The 19,886-nt window shown below is 36.6% G+C and overlaps 1 protein-coding gene across 21 annotated transcripts in view; it reads right to left on the reverse strand.

Annotated features, from left to right (window-relative positions):
* Positions 1 to 19,886, reverse strand: part of ERC1 (ELKS/RAB6-interacting/CAST family member 1) — a 273,756-nt gene that overhangs the window by 112,365 nt on the left and 141,505 nt on the right. For 12 of the 21 annotated variants that reach the window (XR_014936211.1, XR_014936209.1, XR_014936210.1 and 9 more), the window contains one exon: positions 3,835 to 3,966. The exons of the other annotated variants lie outside the window; for them this stretch is intronic. Coding sequence is in view for 8 of the 12 variants with exons in the window: in XM_085521035.1 (XP_085377161.1) it covers positions 3,835 to 3,966 (132 nt within the window). In the remaining 4 variants the exon portion in view is untranslated. The remainder of the gene's footprint in view (positions 1 to 3,834; positions 3,967 to 19,886) is intronic. 21 annotated transcript variants of the gene reach the window in all.

The raw sequence follows: 19,886 nt of genomic DNA on the forward strand, positions 1-19,886 counted from the left end.
AATTTCAATTGAAGTAGCTACTTTAAAAAAAAAGCAAAGAATCATGGCTAGTCTTTCATTCGTATATCTGCCATAGTGATTTAGGATAAGAAGTTAGATGTTAGCTGGCACTGTATAGACTGAGGCTGCACTTAATCAGGAGTTGATATTAATGAGAGAACAGCGTTAGTTACACTGTTACCAGCAAAAACTACTACCTAAAATTCTGAGACTACTGCTCTACAAATCTGAAGGAAACTGAAGAGGGATGAATGGATGGATGGATGGAAATGAAGGAAGGAAGGAAGGAAGGAAGGAAGGAAGGAAGGAAGGAAGGAAGGAAGGAAGGAAGGAAGGAAGGAAGGAAGGAAGGAAGGAAGGAAGGAAGGAAGGAAGGAAGGAAGGAAGGAAGGAAGGAAGGAAGGAAGGAAGGAAGAGGAAAAGGAAAAGATAATTTTAATAATAATAAACTCTTCTGTTTGACTTTACACAACAGAATGGGCCATATTTTTTCATGAAGAAAATCTTCTCAAGCATTGTTCCTGGAACGGTCCCCATTGTGATTAAATTGATATATGTTATAACTCCTATGGTATAACTCCTGTCTTCTACTACAACCTTCCAGAAAGAATTTATAAAACAAATAAATAAATATAGAGGTCTCCATATACTTTCAGCTGTACAATCTAATGTGTTGAACTAATGGATTCCGCCACAGTCCATTGCTGTGATATACTGTAATATTTACATACAGGAGTCAACGTGTGAAACAACAAAAACAGTTGAGTATGTTGGAAATAAAGAACTTGTTGAAGAACATGCAAGTCATTATATGTAAGAAGATTTATCAGCTGGAGAAATCTTGCCATTTATAAACTGAGTGTTAACACACAGCCATTATTAACACACATTGCCAGGATATTATCAAACACTGGATTAAATAGCACAAAGTTTTAGTCTGAAATGGGTATCTGAGAACCATGAAATCCTAAGTGGCTTCATGGACAGTGTAATTCAAATGTGAAGCTTGTTAAACAGCAGCAAACTACATTATCATGAGATGATGGAAGGTGGGATTACACAACACAGGGCTACAAAAACAGCAATACACAGTGGGGCAGAGGAACACACAGATGAGATGTCCTCATACCTTGAACCACTTAAAGCCAAAATGGTTGACCTCATGCACTGATTCATTAAACAGCTTCAGACAGGCAGTGAAGTGGCAGAATAGTAGAGAACAAGATAAACAGAAGAGAGGAAATAAAAAGCATGCAATTATAAGAACATTATAATCATTTTGGACAATATTAAAATTTCCAACTCACACATACAATCTGTATTTGGACTATGAATGATATCATCACCTGTAAAGATCAAAAGATTAATATCCTAACACAAAAACAAAGGCTTGTGTTTGTAGAACTGCAAAGCTACCTAAGGATTTCTGTCATAACTCTACAGAATATAGAGTGAGGCAGGCATTCTCTTAAGTAATTGAAGAAATGGAAAATATTTGAAGGAACGTATCCCCCTCACATTTGAGGTGAAAAACAGCCACTTGCTGTCACTCCATTGACCCTCAAGCACCGCATTTCCATCACCTTGCCTCATCATACAGATTGTACAGCCATTAAATCTATATACCAGTTATTCTCCCTTTTCATCAATCTCTTACCATTATGATCTCATTGTCTGCCTCCCTTATGAGGCTTTGCTGGTGAATGTTTTCAAAAACCATAATGGAAATTTGTAGATACTCCATAAGCACTGATCACTTTCCATATTTTAGTTTTAGGATGTCTCAGGTATAAATAAGATTCCACTTCTGTAATGCTTTCCGATTTTACTAATCCAGACTTAACTCTTGTCCTCTGCATAATAAACTTGCTTATAACTACAAGGACCTCACGCTAATAGGCTAAGAACAAATCCTTCCCATCCTGCAACTGAAACTTTCCTTGCTATTCCATTTCTTTTAATCTAAGACAGAACCTTCATATTTTCATTAATCTTGACAGTAGCTTTGACTCGGATGTCCTACTCCTTGTGCTAGGGTTGTTTTGAAACATTTGCAGAATTTCTTCTACAGAATACTTCTAATGGAAGACATTTCTGATCATGTCTCTATTGCTAAAAGTTCCTTGGCCAGGTTTATTTTGTGTCTCAATGTGCAAAAATCTTCCTGTGACAATTTGCGCAGGAAACTCCTCCGTAACTTTGTTTGTGTTAATGTTATCAGCATGTTTCTTAGCCAGCAAATAAAATACAAGCTACTAACCATCTGCAAACTGTGCTCCCCTCACCCTTCACCTTAAATACTGAGATGACCTGTGATAAACCTCTAGAACAAGCCTACTTCATACTTGTATTTTTTGTACATTTACTGGTTACATTCACCTTCATACTTATTTCCTAACATCAGACATTAACATCAACATAATAATTACAAAATTAACATACAACGTTCTTCAAAGCTGTCCTTCAAAGACTCACTAAATATTATGCATATTGTGTTTAGAGCATAGCCACACAAAATGTTGAATTCTACAGGCTTCTCTGCTCTCAAAGAACACAACTGTCACAGTCCTCTAACAAAGAAATTAAACCATTATGACATCGTAGGTAAGAATTGCATGTTATTTTGATGACTTGTGCACCTCAGCATAAAACTTGCTCTTTTATGAGATACATACATATTTCTGAGGAGTAGATCTACTCTTTTATGTGGTATTCACTACAAAGGTAACATTTCTATAAGATACATTTTTTTTTGAGTTTACAAGAAGTTTAGAAAGAAGGCGCTCTTGAAAGTAACTTCCATAAATTTACCCAGAATCTTAGGATACTTTAACCAGAATTATGTTTACCAGCAAACAGTTAAGACTGACTCTAGCATAAAGAGCAAGAGTTGCTTTCTTCCTGAAAATCTGGATTATTAACTAAAAAGAGCATAAAAATACATCTGAAAAGAAGGTGACATAAAAATACATGTTGAACAAAACAAAACAACCACCCTTTAAAAATGTTTTAAAATGCAGTTAGTCAAATCTTTTTCATTTAATTAACAGAAAAAGAATACATCATTGCAATGTAACTGACCAAATGCCCCTGTTTGCTTGTTATGGTCAGGAGAGGAACAGACAAACTGGAAAAACACTGAAGAGATTCGCAAAAAGCACAGTAGGAATGCCAGGCTCAGCTCCTTATACTTCAAAAGCTTCCTCAAAATCTAAAGGAGGTTTATTCATTACATACGGTATGTTTTCTTAGAGATTAATTATGGAAGTCAAAATCTGGTCCACACGTGATTCTTCAGAGTATCTGACCAGTGGCACAGAATAAATTCAGACAGAAGTTTACACCTGTGATTCCAACATGAGTGTGTATTTTCTGTGTGTAAGTTTGCATATGCTTGTCTTTCTATCCAGCAGTTGAGAGACTGTAAATGAAATGAGGTTGTGGCCCATATAGATGACCATGGTAACAAAATTCACCTTTTTTAAACGTGCACAATGAACAACACAGTGAGTGTAAGCACGTTTACATACAGAAGGATATCTTTGATAGGTAAGATTAGTCAGAAGAATTATTATATAAAATAATACTTTAAAGCATAGGATACCTTGTATTTCTTTCTTTCTTTCTTTCCTTTCCACCCTCTCCCCCCACCTACCCCCCCAGAAAATATCACCTGTGAAAAACAAGTCTTAGCAGATTTTATGGGTTTAGTTACCCAAACTTGAACAGAGATAGCTGATCAAACAAAACCATCTATGTTTCACAGTAAAGCAATGGAAACAGTACTTTACTGTTTCCTAAGAGGACTACCAGTGACTTTGTAAGATTTCAGACCTGTTTCTCAGCATTGATCCTGGCTGACTCCTCTTGTGCTAGCACCATTTCCCGCTCTGCAGTTATCTGAACACTTTCTCTGAGTGCCTCTTCCAATTCTTCAATTCGATCATCCTTTTTACGCAGATTGTCCTGGAAAATGACGGAAGACTAGGTGAAGAAGACTTGTTTGGATCTACAGCCTTTCAATCAACCAAGCTCTATGCCAAGCAAAATGTGCTTCTCCCTGCCAAGGTGCAACTGCAGGCAAATTATCTTCACACAAGTGAAAGAAAGATGAAGCGATGCAAGAATAGGAAGAAGATAACAGTAAAGAGAAGGAAAAAGCTAGCAAAGTAGGATGTCAAAGCAAGAGGGTTTGCCCTCTGCATCAGGCACATCATCTTGTCAGATTAAACAGAATAGCTAAGCAAGGTTTTCTTGTGAATGAAGATTAGTAAGCAGTTCCAAAGGAAGAGAGTAGCTGGAATTGGTGAGAAAGCAGGCACGCAGAATTGTCCATTTGCTCACACATTCACCAGCAGGCATGATAAAAGGGAAAACAAAGCACTGCAGTCTTGCAACTTGCTATTTCCAGGTTAAGGGGGAGAAAAGCAAACATCAACCAAATGGAGTTTTCTGTTGCTCAGGTAAGACCTAACTTAAAGGAAGTTTTTTTCAACAACTATCTAGGAGTTAAGAATGGCAGTTAAAACCTCAGACAGCTAAGTATCAAGATTATCAGAAAACACATTCTTCAATTAAGAACATCTTCACAGTTGCAGGTTCAGAAGTCCCACCTATAGTCAAAGACCACGGAAGGAAACTCTCCTCAGAAAGAATACGGTTTAACTGATAATAATATAATTTTAAAAATGATATTCAAAATGAATGACACTCTTATTTGCATAGAAGACCCATATTTTCTTAATATTGTCAGGAAAATAAATCTGTGTCTTCTGCCTCTGCTGTAGTTCTGCTGTAATGGCTTGGACAGAAGACTACACACCAGGCTGTCCCCAGGATATATGTGAATGTCTTGGAGCATGACTGCTTAACAAATCCATCAGAAATGACCAGCTTGATGGAAGATTTCTGCAATTTCTCATCTTGCAGATCAGTTTAGATAATATGTTTCAGATCAGATATTAGCACATGTTTAAGCTAACGCAAAGGCTTTTTAGACAGCTCAGCAGTAGTGGAAGAATCAAACACTTTTTCCCTTTGGTTTTTGCATTTCCCTTTGTATCATATTTACTCCTTCGTCTCTCTGTGCTTCATGCCATATAAAGATTAAGGATAAAGACACTTATTTGGAAAAAAACAAAAAAAAAAAACAAAAAACCCCCCCAACTTTCTAATGCTAAAATGAATCCCTGGAGTTCAAAAGAATTAACCTTACTCCTTAACTGCTGCTCCCCAGGACCTTCAGTACATCACCAAGGATAGTGCCATATGAACACCAGTTCTGGCAGTCTCATAACTTCTGAAGAGAACTTTCCAGCAGAGATGCAAGGCTTTGTATCCAAACAGGACAAGACCCCTGGCTCCATTGCTCTTACATAGAGAAAGACTAGTTCAACCACTAGCAAAGGCAATGACATTTGTCGGGTTTTGCAGATGGACAAGCTTTCTGCTGTTGTTTACTTTCCATAGCAGATTCACAAGGCAAGTAACCGCTGATTTCTAAAGAAACGACTGGAGAGATCTTCATTTAAAAAAATCAGGTTGTTGCAGAGCATGTTTTAATACTTTCTAAAGCCTACTGAAATACTGTTTAAGTCTTCCAAAACTACTTCATGGTTATAATTTGTCTAACTGAAGATTCAAAAAAGTTTACAAGAAACTCAGTGCACACTTGAAAACTATTTACTTGCCAATCTACATTCAGTGGGGATCAACAACTGTACTTGATATTATTCGTGGATAGCCAAGGATGTGTGACTCTCCATTTCAAACAACAGAAGTGGGAATGGTGCATTGAACAGCTGCATGTAAAATTGAAACTGGTTTAAAATAAGAGTGTAGAATGGAGCACTGTAACATGTATTGCATGCCCACCCTTCATTGTCGTAGGCCAACATTTAAGAGGTTAATTCAGCATAGCAAAGTGCTTTGTTCAGACAGGTGAATCCTTGAGAGAAAGGGAAAAGAGCAGCTTGTGGTACGAAAACTGCGCAATACAGTACCACACCACCTGCACTTCAAAGGTCTATGATTACATAATATATATTTATTCTAAAGTAATATGTGAACTTTTATATATAGACTGAAGAGTTGCAAGTTTAAAATAAGACAACAGTGCTAGAAAAACAACAACTGCCTACAAATGATGATTTTAAACTTTTCTCAAATGTCAACTACCCATCAAGTAAAATAAGCCTGGTTGCAAACATCCATCTTCTGTCTCAAACAAACAGTTCAAAGAGCTGCAATAGCTTCTTGCTTCCTCTTAACAGTATCACAATGTGTCTATCCACCTTACAAAATAATATCTATGCCTGGAAGAGCAGTGGACTGCTGCACAGACACCAGCAGCACCCCAAACTGAAGGATAATTTCAGGAGACTTTTAAATAAATATTTAGTTTCCACCCCTTTCCACCCTGAAATGATCAGTATTTGAGTTTTGTTTTGTTTTGTTTTAAACACATGCTGCTGTTTCAAACACAACACTCCAATAGAGAGAAAAGTAAATGAAGCGAAACCATCATTTGCCTTTTAACATACCAGCAATGTTTTCCCAATTGTTTGGCTCAACAGTCCGAAACATGATAGGCTCATGTTGAACTTCAACCCATGCTACTCCCATGGCTTTCCTCTTTTTAATTACATGAAATATTTTATCGCTATTATGAGAAGCAGTAAACTTTAAGAAAGCACTGTATAAATCATAAATACCATTACCTATTATGTAAGGAGTTTTCTACAGAAATAGAATATTCTGACTTTCAATTCTATAAATTGTTCTGGAAAATGAAAACACAACTAAACTACAATCTACCAAGTAGGAAGAAAATAAGAATTTTAGAAACCTTTCAACATGAACAGAATAAAACATGCCCTCTGGAGATGAGGAGGCTGTGACAATACAGGTACTTTACAGCAGGAAAAAGAAAACTGTTAGCTCCCAATTTTTTTCATACACTGCTGAAGCAGGTAACCCCAACAGTGAAATGTATTTATCCTCTTAAGTAGGGATCTACTTGCATTACCTCCTACATATATTAGAATGTGACACAGAGTGCATCGGGTGTTCTGATGAAATTGCTGAGTGACAGACCATTGCAGTTTCCTTTCATGAATCTTATACAAGACTATACAGAAAGAAAAAGGAAGTGTTACTTACCTGTGCAGTAACTGGATTCTTTGAGATGCATTACCTACCCAAACATCTCTGTGTCCCTCGCTCAGCTCTGCGCCCGAGTCCCGTATGTGTGAGAATCAATGGCAGAGAGGGAATTAAACAGGGACAGAGAGATAGCTCTGCCTTTATGCTCACTGGTGACACCACAATGAAAATGAAAAACCCAGTCGACACTGTGGGAGTGCCAGGAGTTCAGGAACAATGTGATTTTTTCTACAAACACTATGATCCTGCAGCTGATTCGTATGCAAAACCCATTCCAATATATGCCTGTCTTAAAGACTGAAAGGAAAGGGAGGTGTGACTGACACACATTTCTGGGCTTGCCTTTATTTCACTTCAGGAAGGATGTGGTAGGATGTCCAAGTGTTGCATGTTAAAAGCATGTATCAATTTAATCTTTCCTGCTTTCGTGTAATGTGTTATCTGCCACGAAGTTCTGTGAAAATACATGAAATAGGATGCAAGTTTTCACCAAGGCATTTAGGTTCAATTAAACCTGAAGTATCCTGGCAAACTTCTATGTAACTGCATCTTTATGGCTTAATTTTACTATTGAAACTGAAATTTAGATGGATTTCTCTGGTTAACTCTTGGGAAAGATTAGTTAATAGTCTGAGAGGGCAATTAACTGCTTCTTTTGACTGTTACAAGGACTCCTAGAACCAGCCAATCACCAAGGCAGGAAAATATAATTTTCATATAACCCTATAATTAATGTAATTAAGCACACTTTGCCCTTTGTACTTCCACAGATGAGAAAGGAAGAGCACATTACTGCTGTGTTGGTTGCACAGCTAAGCCCAGAAAGAAAGATGCTATGACAAAATCAGAAATCTAAACTTAAGAAGAGAGGAACTGATGAATATAAATCAAGTAGTTCATGAATTTTTGCTGTTCTTTCCTCTGAAAAATAATTGTAAAACCTGAAAGCCTTTTTAAGAAAGTCCTGAAGCTTTAAGTGAATATTCAATGTTGTGGTATCAAAAGGTGGAATTAATGTCTAATTTTGTTTCAGAAGCAAATAATAAGAGTCACTTAAAACTCAAGTGAGCATAGTGGATCTCCTTCACTTGGTTCCACATCCTGCTTAACTACTCACAGAAGTCTCTGGACAAGAGAAGTATGAAATACTGTCACTCATAAATGGAGAAATCTCTCTTTCACTGATGAGATTATTTGGACTTACTGGATCTTCAATTATATGTGTGTGTGTGTGTGTGTGTGTGTGTGTGTGTACAGGGTAAATATTATGGCATGGGGGTTGGAATTTGATGATCCTTGAGGTTCCATCTAACTGAAACCATTCCATGATTCTCTGATGATTCTGTGATTTGCTGAAGAAGATGGCAATAAAGGAAAAAATATATGCTGTCTTGAAGAGTGCTTGAAGAGCTAAATATAAAAAAAGACTATTAATTCCTAAAGGGGGAAATATCTGTAGGGTAGTTCATAACTTGGTTCCAAGATGTACATAAACATGGATCCAAGATTAGTGATTCTGAAAACAAAGTAGTAGATGTAATCACTTGTGTAATAGTAGGTACCATATATATTGAGGGGCATGAGCAAGCAGTGGAGTTGAAAGAATTATAACTATGAGTGCTAAAGCAGTGAAAGAACTGAAGTGCAGAGTTGGCTTGTGATGGTGAAACCTCTGCCTGTCTGGGCAAAAGTTGGGTAAGTGGAAATACTAAATTTATATGACATCTCTGTCTCTCACAGAGTGAGACTTAAAGGGCTTCTTCCTAAGTACAGAAACAGCATATGTAATTACCATAAGTTCCTGAATGAAAGGAACAGTCTGAGAGCTGAAAAGAATTGCCAAGTAGGAGATCCTCAACTAATGTTTCCATATCTTTGGCAAGCTCAAAGACTGAGATACATGATGACAACTCATTAGGACAACATATGTCAACATCTGGAAAACTGTGTCTGCCAAATAAGACACATGAATTGGAATTCTAGCATGACAAGTCGCATAAATGAAGAAAAATAACTTCAGGAGACAATAGGAGAAAAATTGCAATAGAAGAATTTCATTCCATTAGGGACTGAGAGGGAAGTGAGATGAAGCCGGCCACAGCACTGCTTTGAAAATATGAGGAACTGCAGAAGGAGTTGAACGCATTCGCCTGAGAATGCCATAACAAAAAAAAGAGAAGATGAGCACATCCAGAATATATGTGCATTTGTGGATCATCAGTTGCAGAAAAAAAAACAAAAACAAAAATATTTCTAGTAGAAAGAGAAGTATTTAAATAAATATTGCCAGACACAAGAAAATTATGATTGAATTGGTATATTAACAAAAATAATAATAATTAAAAAAAAAAACAAACAGACAAAAAAAAACAAACCATAACAAGGCAAACAGTTTATGAGAAATAGCCAGTGAAGTTCTGTTTTGAAGGAGAAAAGCAGCAGAAAAACAGAGTGGTGTTTGGGACAGCAGACTCCTGTAGGTATAAGTGAGCTATAAATGATGCTGTTCACAATAATATCTGCTCTTGTACATGAGATGATTGCACAATGTAAATGTTACATGTGCACTGACTTGAAAAAATTATAAAATGTACTCAAGCAGAGAAGTAACTAACAAGCACAGTAAGGAAAATGAAAAGCCATGTAGCTTTTCTACCATGCACAAAGACCTCGTGGTTTTCTAATTATTAAGGAAGCCTTCATGGCTACTAAGGAGTAAAGAAAAAAACCCAACATCCAGATAGTAAAATATGTCTGTAAGACATCGTGACAAGTTTATGATGGGAAATTAGTTGAGTGTCAAGATTACTTACATAGAATCTGACTGAAGCATTAAGCATCTGTAAAATAAAAAGCACGCTCTCCTCTCCATGTGAAGAAAATAAATATGGTACTAATTAATCCATCAGACGTTATGTGATCTCACTTCTGTTCTCAAACACATAGGTCACAAAGAAGCAGTAAAGCAAACACAAAGGTGACAGTGCTATATGATAGCAATAGCATTAGAACATAGATACAACTGAAAGTAATAATTTTGAAGTATATTGGAATGTAAATAGTATTCTGCTTGTCATGCACATATAACCCTAAAGGCAAAATGTGCATGCACTTTTCTCTAAAACGCAGTTACATGGAAGAAAAAAAAATCATGAAAAGCCACAAAATATATTAGTGGTAAAGGCACAGCATAACAGGTATTACCTAAATACGCACACTTTGCTATTAATAGATCCACTTGAAATGAAGAGAAAATAAAAGGCGAGGAAAAAAATCTTAGCACAGAGAAACGATTTCTGATAACTTCTGTTTCTTGCACACACAGAAAGTCCTTAACAAAATTCCTGTATACTGCTACTACTACCTGAAATACCGCCCAGAAATATTTCCGAACATTATCCAACGTGTCTATAAAATGTGCGAACACTGCCAGCCATTCAGATTTTTTTTTTCCAAGATATTTTATAGGCTACTGCTCACAGCTGTGTTACTTTCAAAACCATTCCCAAAACATACAACATTAGCAGCAATGTGAGATACACAGAGCTTGCAGGTAGCAGTAGGAAAGGATACTAATCAATACCAGTTGAATACAGTGTCCATCACAAAGCTCTGTATTTCAAAGTACAAACTTAAGTGGAATTTCACTGTGATCTGGATTACTTATACATTTATACACTGCTTGAAGGAGGATGGAGAGGAAAGAGAAGAAAAGGATCAACATTTAACAACAGTATGACACAGAAAGGCCTAAAAGGGAATGGCAGAACAGAATAAATAAGAAACTGGCAGCATCTCTTACGGATAGCTACTGTGTTTTTTTATACTCTCTTATTCTTCCTCTTATTCCAAGCTAGGCATGCCAAATGCAGCAATCAGATAGGTATGCTCATTTTGTATATGCACTTCTCATTAGTAACAACTGAGACAGGCTAATGCACCTTGCCAATATTAACAACCAGGTTTACCATTTAGCAGCTTGCATAGGGTGCCAATCGCGTTAAATTTCTGCTTCATCTGTTGCAAATTACCACACTGATGATTTTAATAGCTACAGGGACTATCCGTCTATGTAACCATAGTGGGTCGCTGCACTGGTGATTGGAATGAGACCTAAGGCTGACAACACAACTATGAAAATGTGAGCAAAGCAAGAGGTTTCTCACTGTATTTTATTATTCTGTGAGAGGTTAATCAGGGAAATACTACTATAAAAACATTTCTTCTTCACACACAAATCAAGACCATGACTCAAGACACCTAGGTTCATATGGGATTACAAAAAAAACAATGACAGTTTAAACTGCACTATTAGTAAGTTTGAAACCATAAGCTATTCCCTTGGTATACCTCTATTCCGCTAAACTCTCCTTTGCAACATTAGTCCTGTCAACATTATTGTACTAATACATCATAGCAGCTGTAAGATCTACTTTACTTTTGTTCACGTATCAGAAAAACCCAACCCTGTCATATACCTTAACCTGATAATTGTTTATTACATAGCCAGCGTTATGTATAACTAGTAATTCAATAACCATGACTAATACTGTCCCAAAATGAATGCTGAGTATCCTCAATAAATTGACAAGGCAGAAAACATGCCTCATATAAAGAAAATATTACATTTGCCATGTATGACCAGGAACATTGTCTCCATATAAAGCGATACCATAGCACCAGCAGACATAGGCACTTATAATGCAAAAACTGTTTACAGGTTAAGAGTACCCAATGATTCTTTAAAATGAGTGAGGGAAAAGAACATGAATGGTGACTGGCATAGAAAACTGTACATTAGAAAGGCATGAATGAGCTTTAGCACATTGAATTCCATTAATTTTTATTCCCTCTCTTTCCAAAAGAGGCCTTGAAATATCATCTGACCTTAAATTTCTTCAGGAGAGAAACATTGGAATAGGCTGCCAAGGAAGTGGTGGCATCCCCATGCCTTGAGGTATTTAAGAGATGTGTGGATGTGGTACTTAGGGACATGGTTTAATAGTGGACTTGATAGTATTTGATTGATTATTGACTTCTAAACAAAATGATTTTATGAAATGATTCTATGAGAGAACAGCACAATGTCCTAAACTGAATTTGCTAGTGAATTTTAACTAAATAACATTTTCTAAAATAAGATGATTACCCTTTAAGCATCAGTAAGAGACCAGGTGATACATAGTTTTTCCACCACCTGTATTCAATACTAGAGTACCTCAAACAAAATGCAACAGATGAAAGGAATTATGCTAATTATTTTACAGCCCTCTATCAGTTATGAATATATGACTTGTAGCCTAAGCCTCAATGCCAGCTAATATTTACACACCACAGTAAGAGTAGTTGTTCTGTTACACATGAAGAACGTGTGAACTTTAGCTAAAGAGGAAAATTTAATAGGGAAAGTGCTAATTAAAGGAAGAATAGGCCTGTTTCTACAGAAAAAGAACAGTAGCTTAAGGATAATTTGTGCGCCTTGCTAAGCAAGATTAATACTAGGAATAGGAATAATGCTGAATTAGAACGAAGTGAGTTAGGTTTATTATTTATATGTGATTAATCAACATGAATATTTTTAAAGCAAATAGTGAAGCACTTGTTGCCACAGGTATATACCATAAAGAAAGAAAATCTGTGTAGACTATTATTATTATTTCAAAATAAATTATGAACATTGTCTTCAGGTGCCCAACATCACCTCATCTTCTTATTTTGTTGCTCAAAACAAGGAAAAGGCAGAACAGCAACTTTACTAAGCAATGAAACTATGAAATGAGCTGCGGCAACTGGACATTCTTATTCCTGGGGAGAGATGAGTTAGAAACAATTTTCAACACAGCAAGTAAAAACAAGAAAAGCTTAAGGGAGAAAGAAAAAAACAGAAGATGGAAAAATGCAGATTTATTGCCATTTCTCAGGCTCATGAAATAAAACACTAAAGTGAAAAGAGAGCTGTTTTTCCCCTTGAATATATTCCTATTGTTTTGCTTAAATCTGGCCCTCAAATGTTTTCTGCTCTCAGGAGAGACCTCCTCACAGGAACCACACCATGTTGTCAACAGTTACATTAATCTCTCTGACAGTTTTTAGGAAAGGAGTTTGAACTCAGATACTAATCTTGGAAAAAAAAAACCAACACAAAACCCTTGCAAAAAACATCCAGTGGTTAAGGTCGCTGGCACACACTCAGCAGCCCAGTCTTCACAGTCTTTAGTTTCTGGCATATCATAAAGGGTACCAACACCGCTCTTTGCCAAACAGGCAACTGAGTACAAATAGCAAGTTTCTTCTTCCACTGACACCTAATGTTTCTGCAATAACAACTGGGTGAAAGGCTGTCTGGAGAATAATATTCCTTATGGATCACAGAGAAATGTGAGGACGCAGGGAGCCTTCTTTCCTCTATGAAGAACTCTCAAGCTTTATAATAGCTCTCTCTCACTACAAATCTCAGCTAGGAAATAAGGAAAATCAGGATAATTGGGAGACTGCTTAATTCCAGTTTGTATGTAGTGACTTTCAGGAATTTTTTTCCAGCTGTCCATTCAAAACTGCAGAGCATTTTTACATTATATAAGAACAGAGAGAACACGGTTCATCTTTTTAAAAGAATGGAAGGCAGGGTGTTACGTCCAGCTTGAACCTAGTACATGCGTGGTAAACTACACTGCAAAGGGAAAACAGAGCATGAAAACAGATGGCTAAGTGTCTGTCCAGGGAGACACTGATCCATTCTAAATATCAAGTCTGTTCTCATGCTTAGTTTTTGTGAATGTTATGGTAACAAGCACTCTGCAAGGACTGCTCTCACCTGGTCAAATATAGAAGGCGATTCCTTAACAATTCCTTCATGCTATAAACTTCTATTACATAGAAACTACAGATTCTGTCCCTAAAAGAACTGCCAAAACAAATTAAAGAACAGGACTGTGTATTTATTCTGATGCTCAAAAATGTGTATTAGACTTCAGTGGGAAGAAAAACATACACCTCCCTCCCTCAACACAGCTAAACAATTCATACCGTGAGAAATGTGTTTCTGAGACAAATAATTTTCTGTTCAAAAGCGTATTACTTTTATTGTGGCATCAACATGCAGCGCTACACAAGGAACCAGCAATGAAGTTGTTCAGAGCTTGCAAGTGCGTATCAGAAAAAATAGCTTCAATTAAAACTTGAGATAAGGCATGAATATGGCTAATATTCCTAATAACAGAACCTCATATGAACAGATGCTGCAGGACACGACTTCACCTCTTCTTGGTTATTGAGAAGCTTTTCCTACCTTCTCCTGTTTACCTTCCTACAATCTGTTAGCAAGCCTTCATGATCTTCCTTGAAATAAAACTGCACTTCTGCCTTGTTGAGAGGCATCCCTAATTATGATCTTTTAACACCTGAAAATAGGCTAACATTCAAAGTAATCCCAACATAGAAACTTCAGTATAAGTCACCAAAAACCTAGCTAAAATGTCATCATTCTTGGAACTCCTCCCAGACAACCAGGAAAGTTAGGAAAAGCTCTCTTGACAGGGAGAGTTATGACATGATAAGAACAAGAACTAGTTTTTCTCCAGGCATCTGCCACAGTAAAATGTTTGCTGTATCTACAGTAACTGCACACACTGTGCTGAAAATTACAACCCTCCAAAGAAGCACATAATGTAATGTTTATGGAACGCTATTTTCTGTACTGAGGGCTGCTCTGAAAGTACTGCCTCCAATTTTAGTATGCTGGCCCTCAGCATCAGAAGTGGATGTTGGTGTTATGGCAGCAGAGGTTAAACCTTCCCACCAATATTCTGTTATATTTTGTTGCTGCGTGACAGATGGGACCAGAGAGGCAGTCTGACAGAACGGCATCTGACATGGAAGTGTGTATGAAACAAAGGTGTGGAACTGAATTCCTCTGTGCAGAAAAAATGGTACCCACTGACATTCATTGTTGCTTGATGAACATTTATGGAGACCAAGCAGTGTGTGCAAACGCAGTGAGAGTTGGACTATGTGAGCAACTGTACAAGCTGTGAAACAACAGGTCACCTCTGCTGGTGCAGATGTGTATGAGCGCCGTGTGCAAGGGCTTGCTCATCACTCTCAAAATCCCACAGTGCTTGGTAGTGGAGAGTTTGCACTATCAAATTGTGTTATTGTGCTCTTTGTATCTTTCACATTTTCCATGGAAATAAGTAGGAGGCATTGCTTTCAGAGAGAGCTTCATATTGTAAAAGATGGTGCAAGTGCATCATTAACAAATCAGGATGCATACTGAAGTGACTACTGCATATGTATATCCTGCTTTTTAATGCACAGCCAGCTGTCACAGAATGTCTCAGACAAAGGGCTGGGGGGTCAGTTAATCCCATAACTATTTACTGGCTACTATTGCATAGTTCAAATCTAAAAGGAGGTATAATTTGCATAAATTCATTCCATTAAGATTTTTATGAGGCACGACTGTCCTTTAAATCCTGTATTTGTACATAAATGCTGTGTTTTTATTAACAAAAGTTCTGTGCAGTACTGGGAGACAGGCTGCAAAGACATGATTTATATAATGTGTGAATTATGTTCTTGCTTAATTACTAAAATCTTATAACAATGCTAAGTTCAAAACTTAATTGCAAAGACAATTCACATTCTTTCTGTGCTTCATATTCTGAAGTTCTGTCCTAGAGGACGGAAAGAAGAACGCCTAGGATGGAATATATCATTTAATAAACTTAGAGCCACATGAGTTGCTGACAATGACATCCAGTTAAATCCAAGTAAGAAAAAAAGCATTTTCAAGGCTGGGTGGCACTTAGAATTATACAGCAACAGGAAGGGCCTAACTCCTTCCCATTGTAGTACCTGAAAAGTACTGAGAGATGAAGAGAGAAAGAACAGTTTGAATAATTTTAAGAGATAGATTTGAACTGAGTGAGAAAATACATCTGATATATTGTGTTTTCTGTAATAAAACCTGCAGATGCAAGATGGCATAAAAAATGGATTCTACCATGCTAAAATTTGGTATCTGACAGCTTTGTGGGCCTTAACATGTCAAGCTGTGCTATCTAGGAGATAAAAAAAAGAGTACATTCCACTCAGTTGGCAGGCTAGGATGGAATCCGATATGTCAGTGGTCTACATGGAAGAGGAACTGCCCTGGAACTTCGCATATGAAATTCACTTATCCCCCCAAAAATGTGTAACACCATTTTACCTAGCATAACCAATTTGCTTCAAAGCTGATGATACCTAGTAAGCTATGGAGGAAATCTCGACCTTCAGGTTTAGAGCTCTTTATGCCTGTTTCATCAGGAGCTCTGTGTGTACTGTACAAAAGTTACAGATAAAATTAATTACAGGTTAATCACAGATTAATTAGGGCAGTATGTTCTCTCTTTACTAACAGCTGAAATAAGGTAACCCATATTCTGCATCATAGCATGATACAACCATCAACAGATCTGACACTTGAGCTACCTTACTCTCAAAGTCTAACCAGGATGAAATACTCCAGTGCTTTATGCTGCAAATCATTAAGTTTTACTTGTGTTTTCAGAGTTTTGAATGTTGATACTGACTTTGTGTAGACGTCATTGTGCTTCATTAGAAATAGTTTCTGATATATGAAGAATTCAGAAGGCTCATTTGATAAGAACGTATTTTGTTACTTATCCATCCAGCTTGATCTTGATCCCAGTAAAGTCATAACTGAACAAAAAGTTTCTCTGCCCCCCAAAACCTGTAATTTTGTTTAAACTGAAAATCAGTTCTTTCTACTATAAGGATATTTTGCCTATTGAATACTCAGTAGATAGAGGCAATATTTAATAATGAGGAAAAAAACAACACATACTTGTCTGCTTGCATATAATTCATGGATCAGAAACTATAGGTGAAATTATTCAAGTCTGAAAGTGGAAAAAAAAACACTAAATTTAACTGGCATTACAGATTCTAATTAAAGCATTCAAATGTATTTTACACAACTTCTGGATACACAGTTTTTCAGCAGCAATTTGCTGGATAATTGCTGCAACACAGAAACAACATTAGACAACTCCATGCCCCAAAATATTCTGAAAACTCCACCTGAAAACTCAGGAACAGACACTGGAAGGAAAAGACAAAAAAATATACATACTAACTCATTCATATTCCTTGAAATTTCAGTAAGCGTTACATTCCTGGGACAAGACAGCATATCACTTCCTTTTCACAATAGCCAAGCTATTTCTTTTCTTTTCTTTAAAGAAAAAAAATGTTCTACTCCAGTCCAAGACCCTCTTTTTTCATACTGTTTATAGACCAGACACTCGTTAACCTCTCAGATCTCTAGAGAGTTGAGGTTTAAAGGAACTCAGGAGGAAAAGACAAATTTGGAAACTCATTTATCCAACTCACTAGAATTGAGACATTATGGTTTTCATTCTTCCCCCACTCCCCAAAATACCAAATTTCCATCATCAGAGCTTTCTGAATAAACGAACATTTTGTTACTGGACTCAGGAAGAAAGAAACCACATGCCTGTTAGGGACAGAGAGAGGAGGAGTGGAATATGTGCTTGGGAGCGTGTTTATTTGACTGGATTGCAGACGGTCAACTGAAGAACATGCAGATCGTATATTTTTAAGCATTTCATAATGTCATATTATTAATTCCAGCCAAAACCACCAAGACCAAAATTATCTGAAATTGGTGCTTCTGTGTCCTGACCCCAAAGCCAACAATGGCTGCATAAAAAAAAATAATAATAATAATCTATGTTCCTCTCAAGTTTAATATTTTGTTTAATCGATTAGTGCCATTTAGAGCCTCTACAGAAGACAGGTCTCCATAGCTAAGGAACTCAAATGTGGTCCTGGGTAAATTTTACTTTCAGGAAATCAAAATGTTGAAATCCTTGAGAGAGAGAGGCTATAAGCAGAGGGCTCTTCTAAGGGAAGGAGTTTTTATCGAGCCTGTCACTTGTCATTAAACACTCTATATTTTACCATAGCTTGATATTTTCATTAGGGCATACAGACCTTTTTCATCCGTGAATGAAAGCATTCCCTTCAGCCTTGGGTTGAATATGAGGAAAGGCTCTTTAAAATGGAGCCCACCCAAACGGGACAGTTAGATTCACAAAAACAGAATGAACCAGGGAAAGTCAGGTAATACTAACACTGTGGTAACTTATACACTTCAATGTTAAGTATCACATACAACTTCAGTCTTAAGTTCTCACATGCATTTGTTAGTATCTATATTTATCTCAGAAATACTTGCATAGCATTATAGGGAAAGCAGCAGAACTACTGAAGACACGACAAAATAACACTAGAGAAAATGAGAAAAAAAATCAAATAATTTGGCTTCCTCAAAAGAAACAACTGTAATTATTTCTAGTCCCTACATGTAAGCCATTTATTGTAAAAATAAATAAATAAACAATAGGAAATACTTACTGTACAATTATCCTAAGTATGCTATTCCTAGCCCTATATCTATAATATCTCTATCACTACAACACTTACAAATAATACAAACCATCACCATTCTTTTAACTAGTCAATTTCTGAGTGAAAGCTGTTTCATTGCTGCCCACAAAGCTATAAAATCGCTTTGAAATATCAGAAACTAAACTAATTTTAATAGGAATTAAAGTTATCAATAACCGGAATGTCACTGTCTGTCCATTGCTAAGCATAGCTGTACAAACACATTACATAACTTATTACTTCTAAAAAAAGAGTCATTTTAGTATGCTAACAGGAGCTGGGAGAGAACAAATGTCAGGCTTTTTTCAGTTCATTCCATTTGTGTAACAGAAAGAAAAACAAAAAGTGAAAGAACAATGTCAAGGAAAAAAGCCAGTAGGGTAAGCCATGCTTTAAGAGAAATAAAACAAAGATGAACACGTGTGATAGTAGCATTTGGTAAGTACAACACGCTAACAGTTGAACAACAGATTTCAAGTACTACTTACCTTTCCAAACCTAAAATACAGATTTATACAAATTGCAGATTAAAAATCTAACCATATGCTAGATTATTTTTTAGGAATTTTAAAAGATAGTTCACTAATACAAGGAGGATTGTGTTATTTGAACTTAAACTGCCACATAACAAGAGCCTTGTGCATTGCCATAGCCTTACAGCCACAAAACCCATTAGCAGATGTAGAAAACCCACATCCCAGTCTTTAAAAAAAGTGTGTAGTTATGAAATCATTTTAATACACTTGGAACTTAACTATTTCAGTGCGATGCTCACGCAGGACTTGAACTAAAGGGAAAACCACAAAATGGTGCATCTGAGAGCATTCCACATGGACACATGTTTCTGTGGTTCTTTCCAAAGTTCTTAAAGAGTTGAAACCATCCCACTGGAATTCCACAGAACAGAGTAAAGAAGTATCTGTTTAAATTAAGGAGGGGATTTGTCTTTGCTTGTGAGCTATTAGGATTTATTCTATGTCTTTATTGTAGTTTTAGTGGCAAACACAGCTGGTACCAAGAACCAGGATTTAACCTAGGATAACAAAGAAAACAGCTTTGAGAAAGCACGCTCTCTAAAGATTTTAAAATGAATCTTATCAGATCTCAAGGGTAGATTCTGATTCCCATGTTTATTTTCACTCACCAAAAGGAAAGCTGCTTTTGTAAATTTAAGAAATCACGGGGAAAATATTTATTACCTTCTCTCGGTATCATGCAGCCTTCATTCTATTTCATGGCAACAG

This window comes from Coturnix japonica, chromosome 1 (genome assembly GCF_054131305.1).
Source record: "Coturnix japonica strain WE chromosome 1, WE-NBRP24, whole genome shotgun sequence".
Lineage (NCBI taxonomy): Eukaryota > Metazoa > Chordata > Aves > Galliformes > Phasianidae > Coturnix > Coturnix japonica.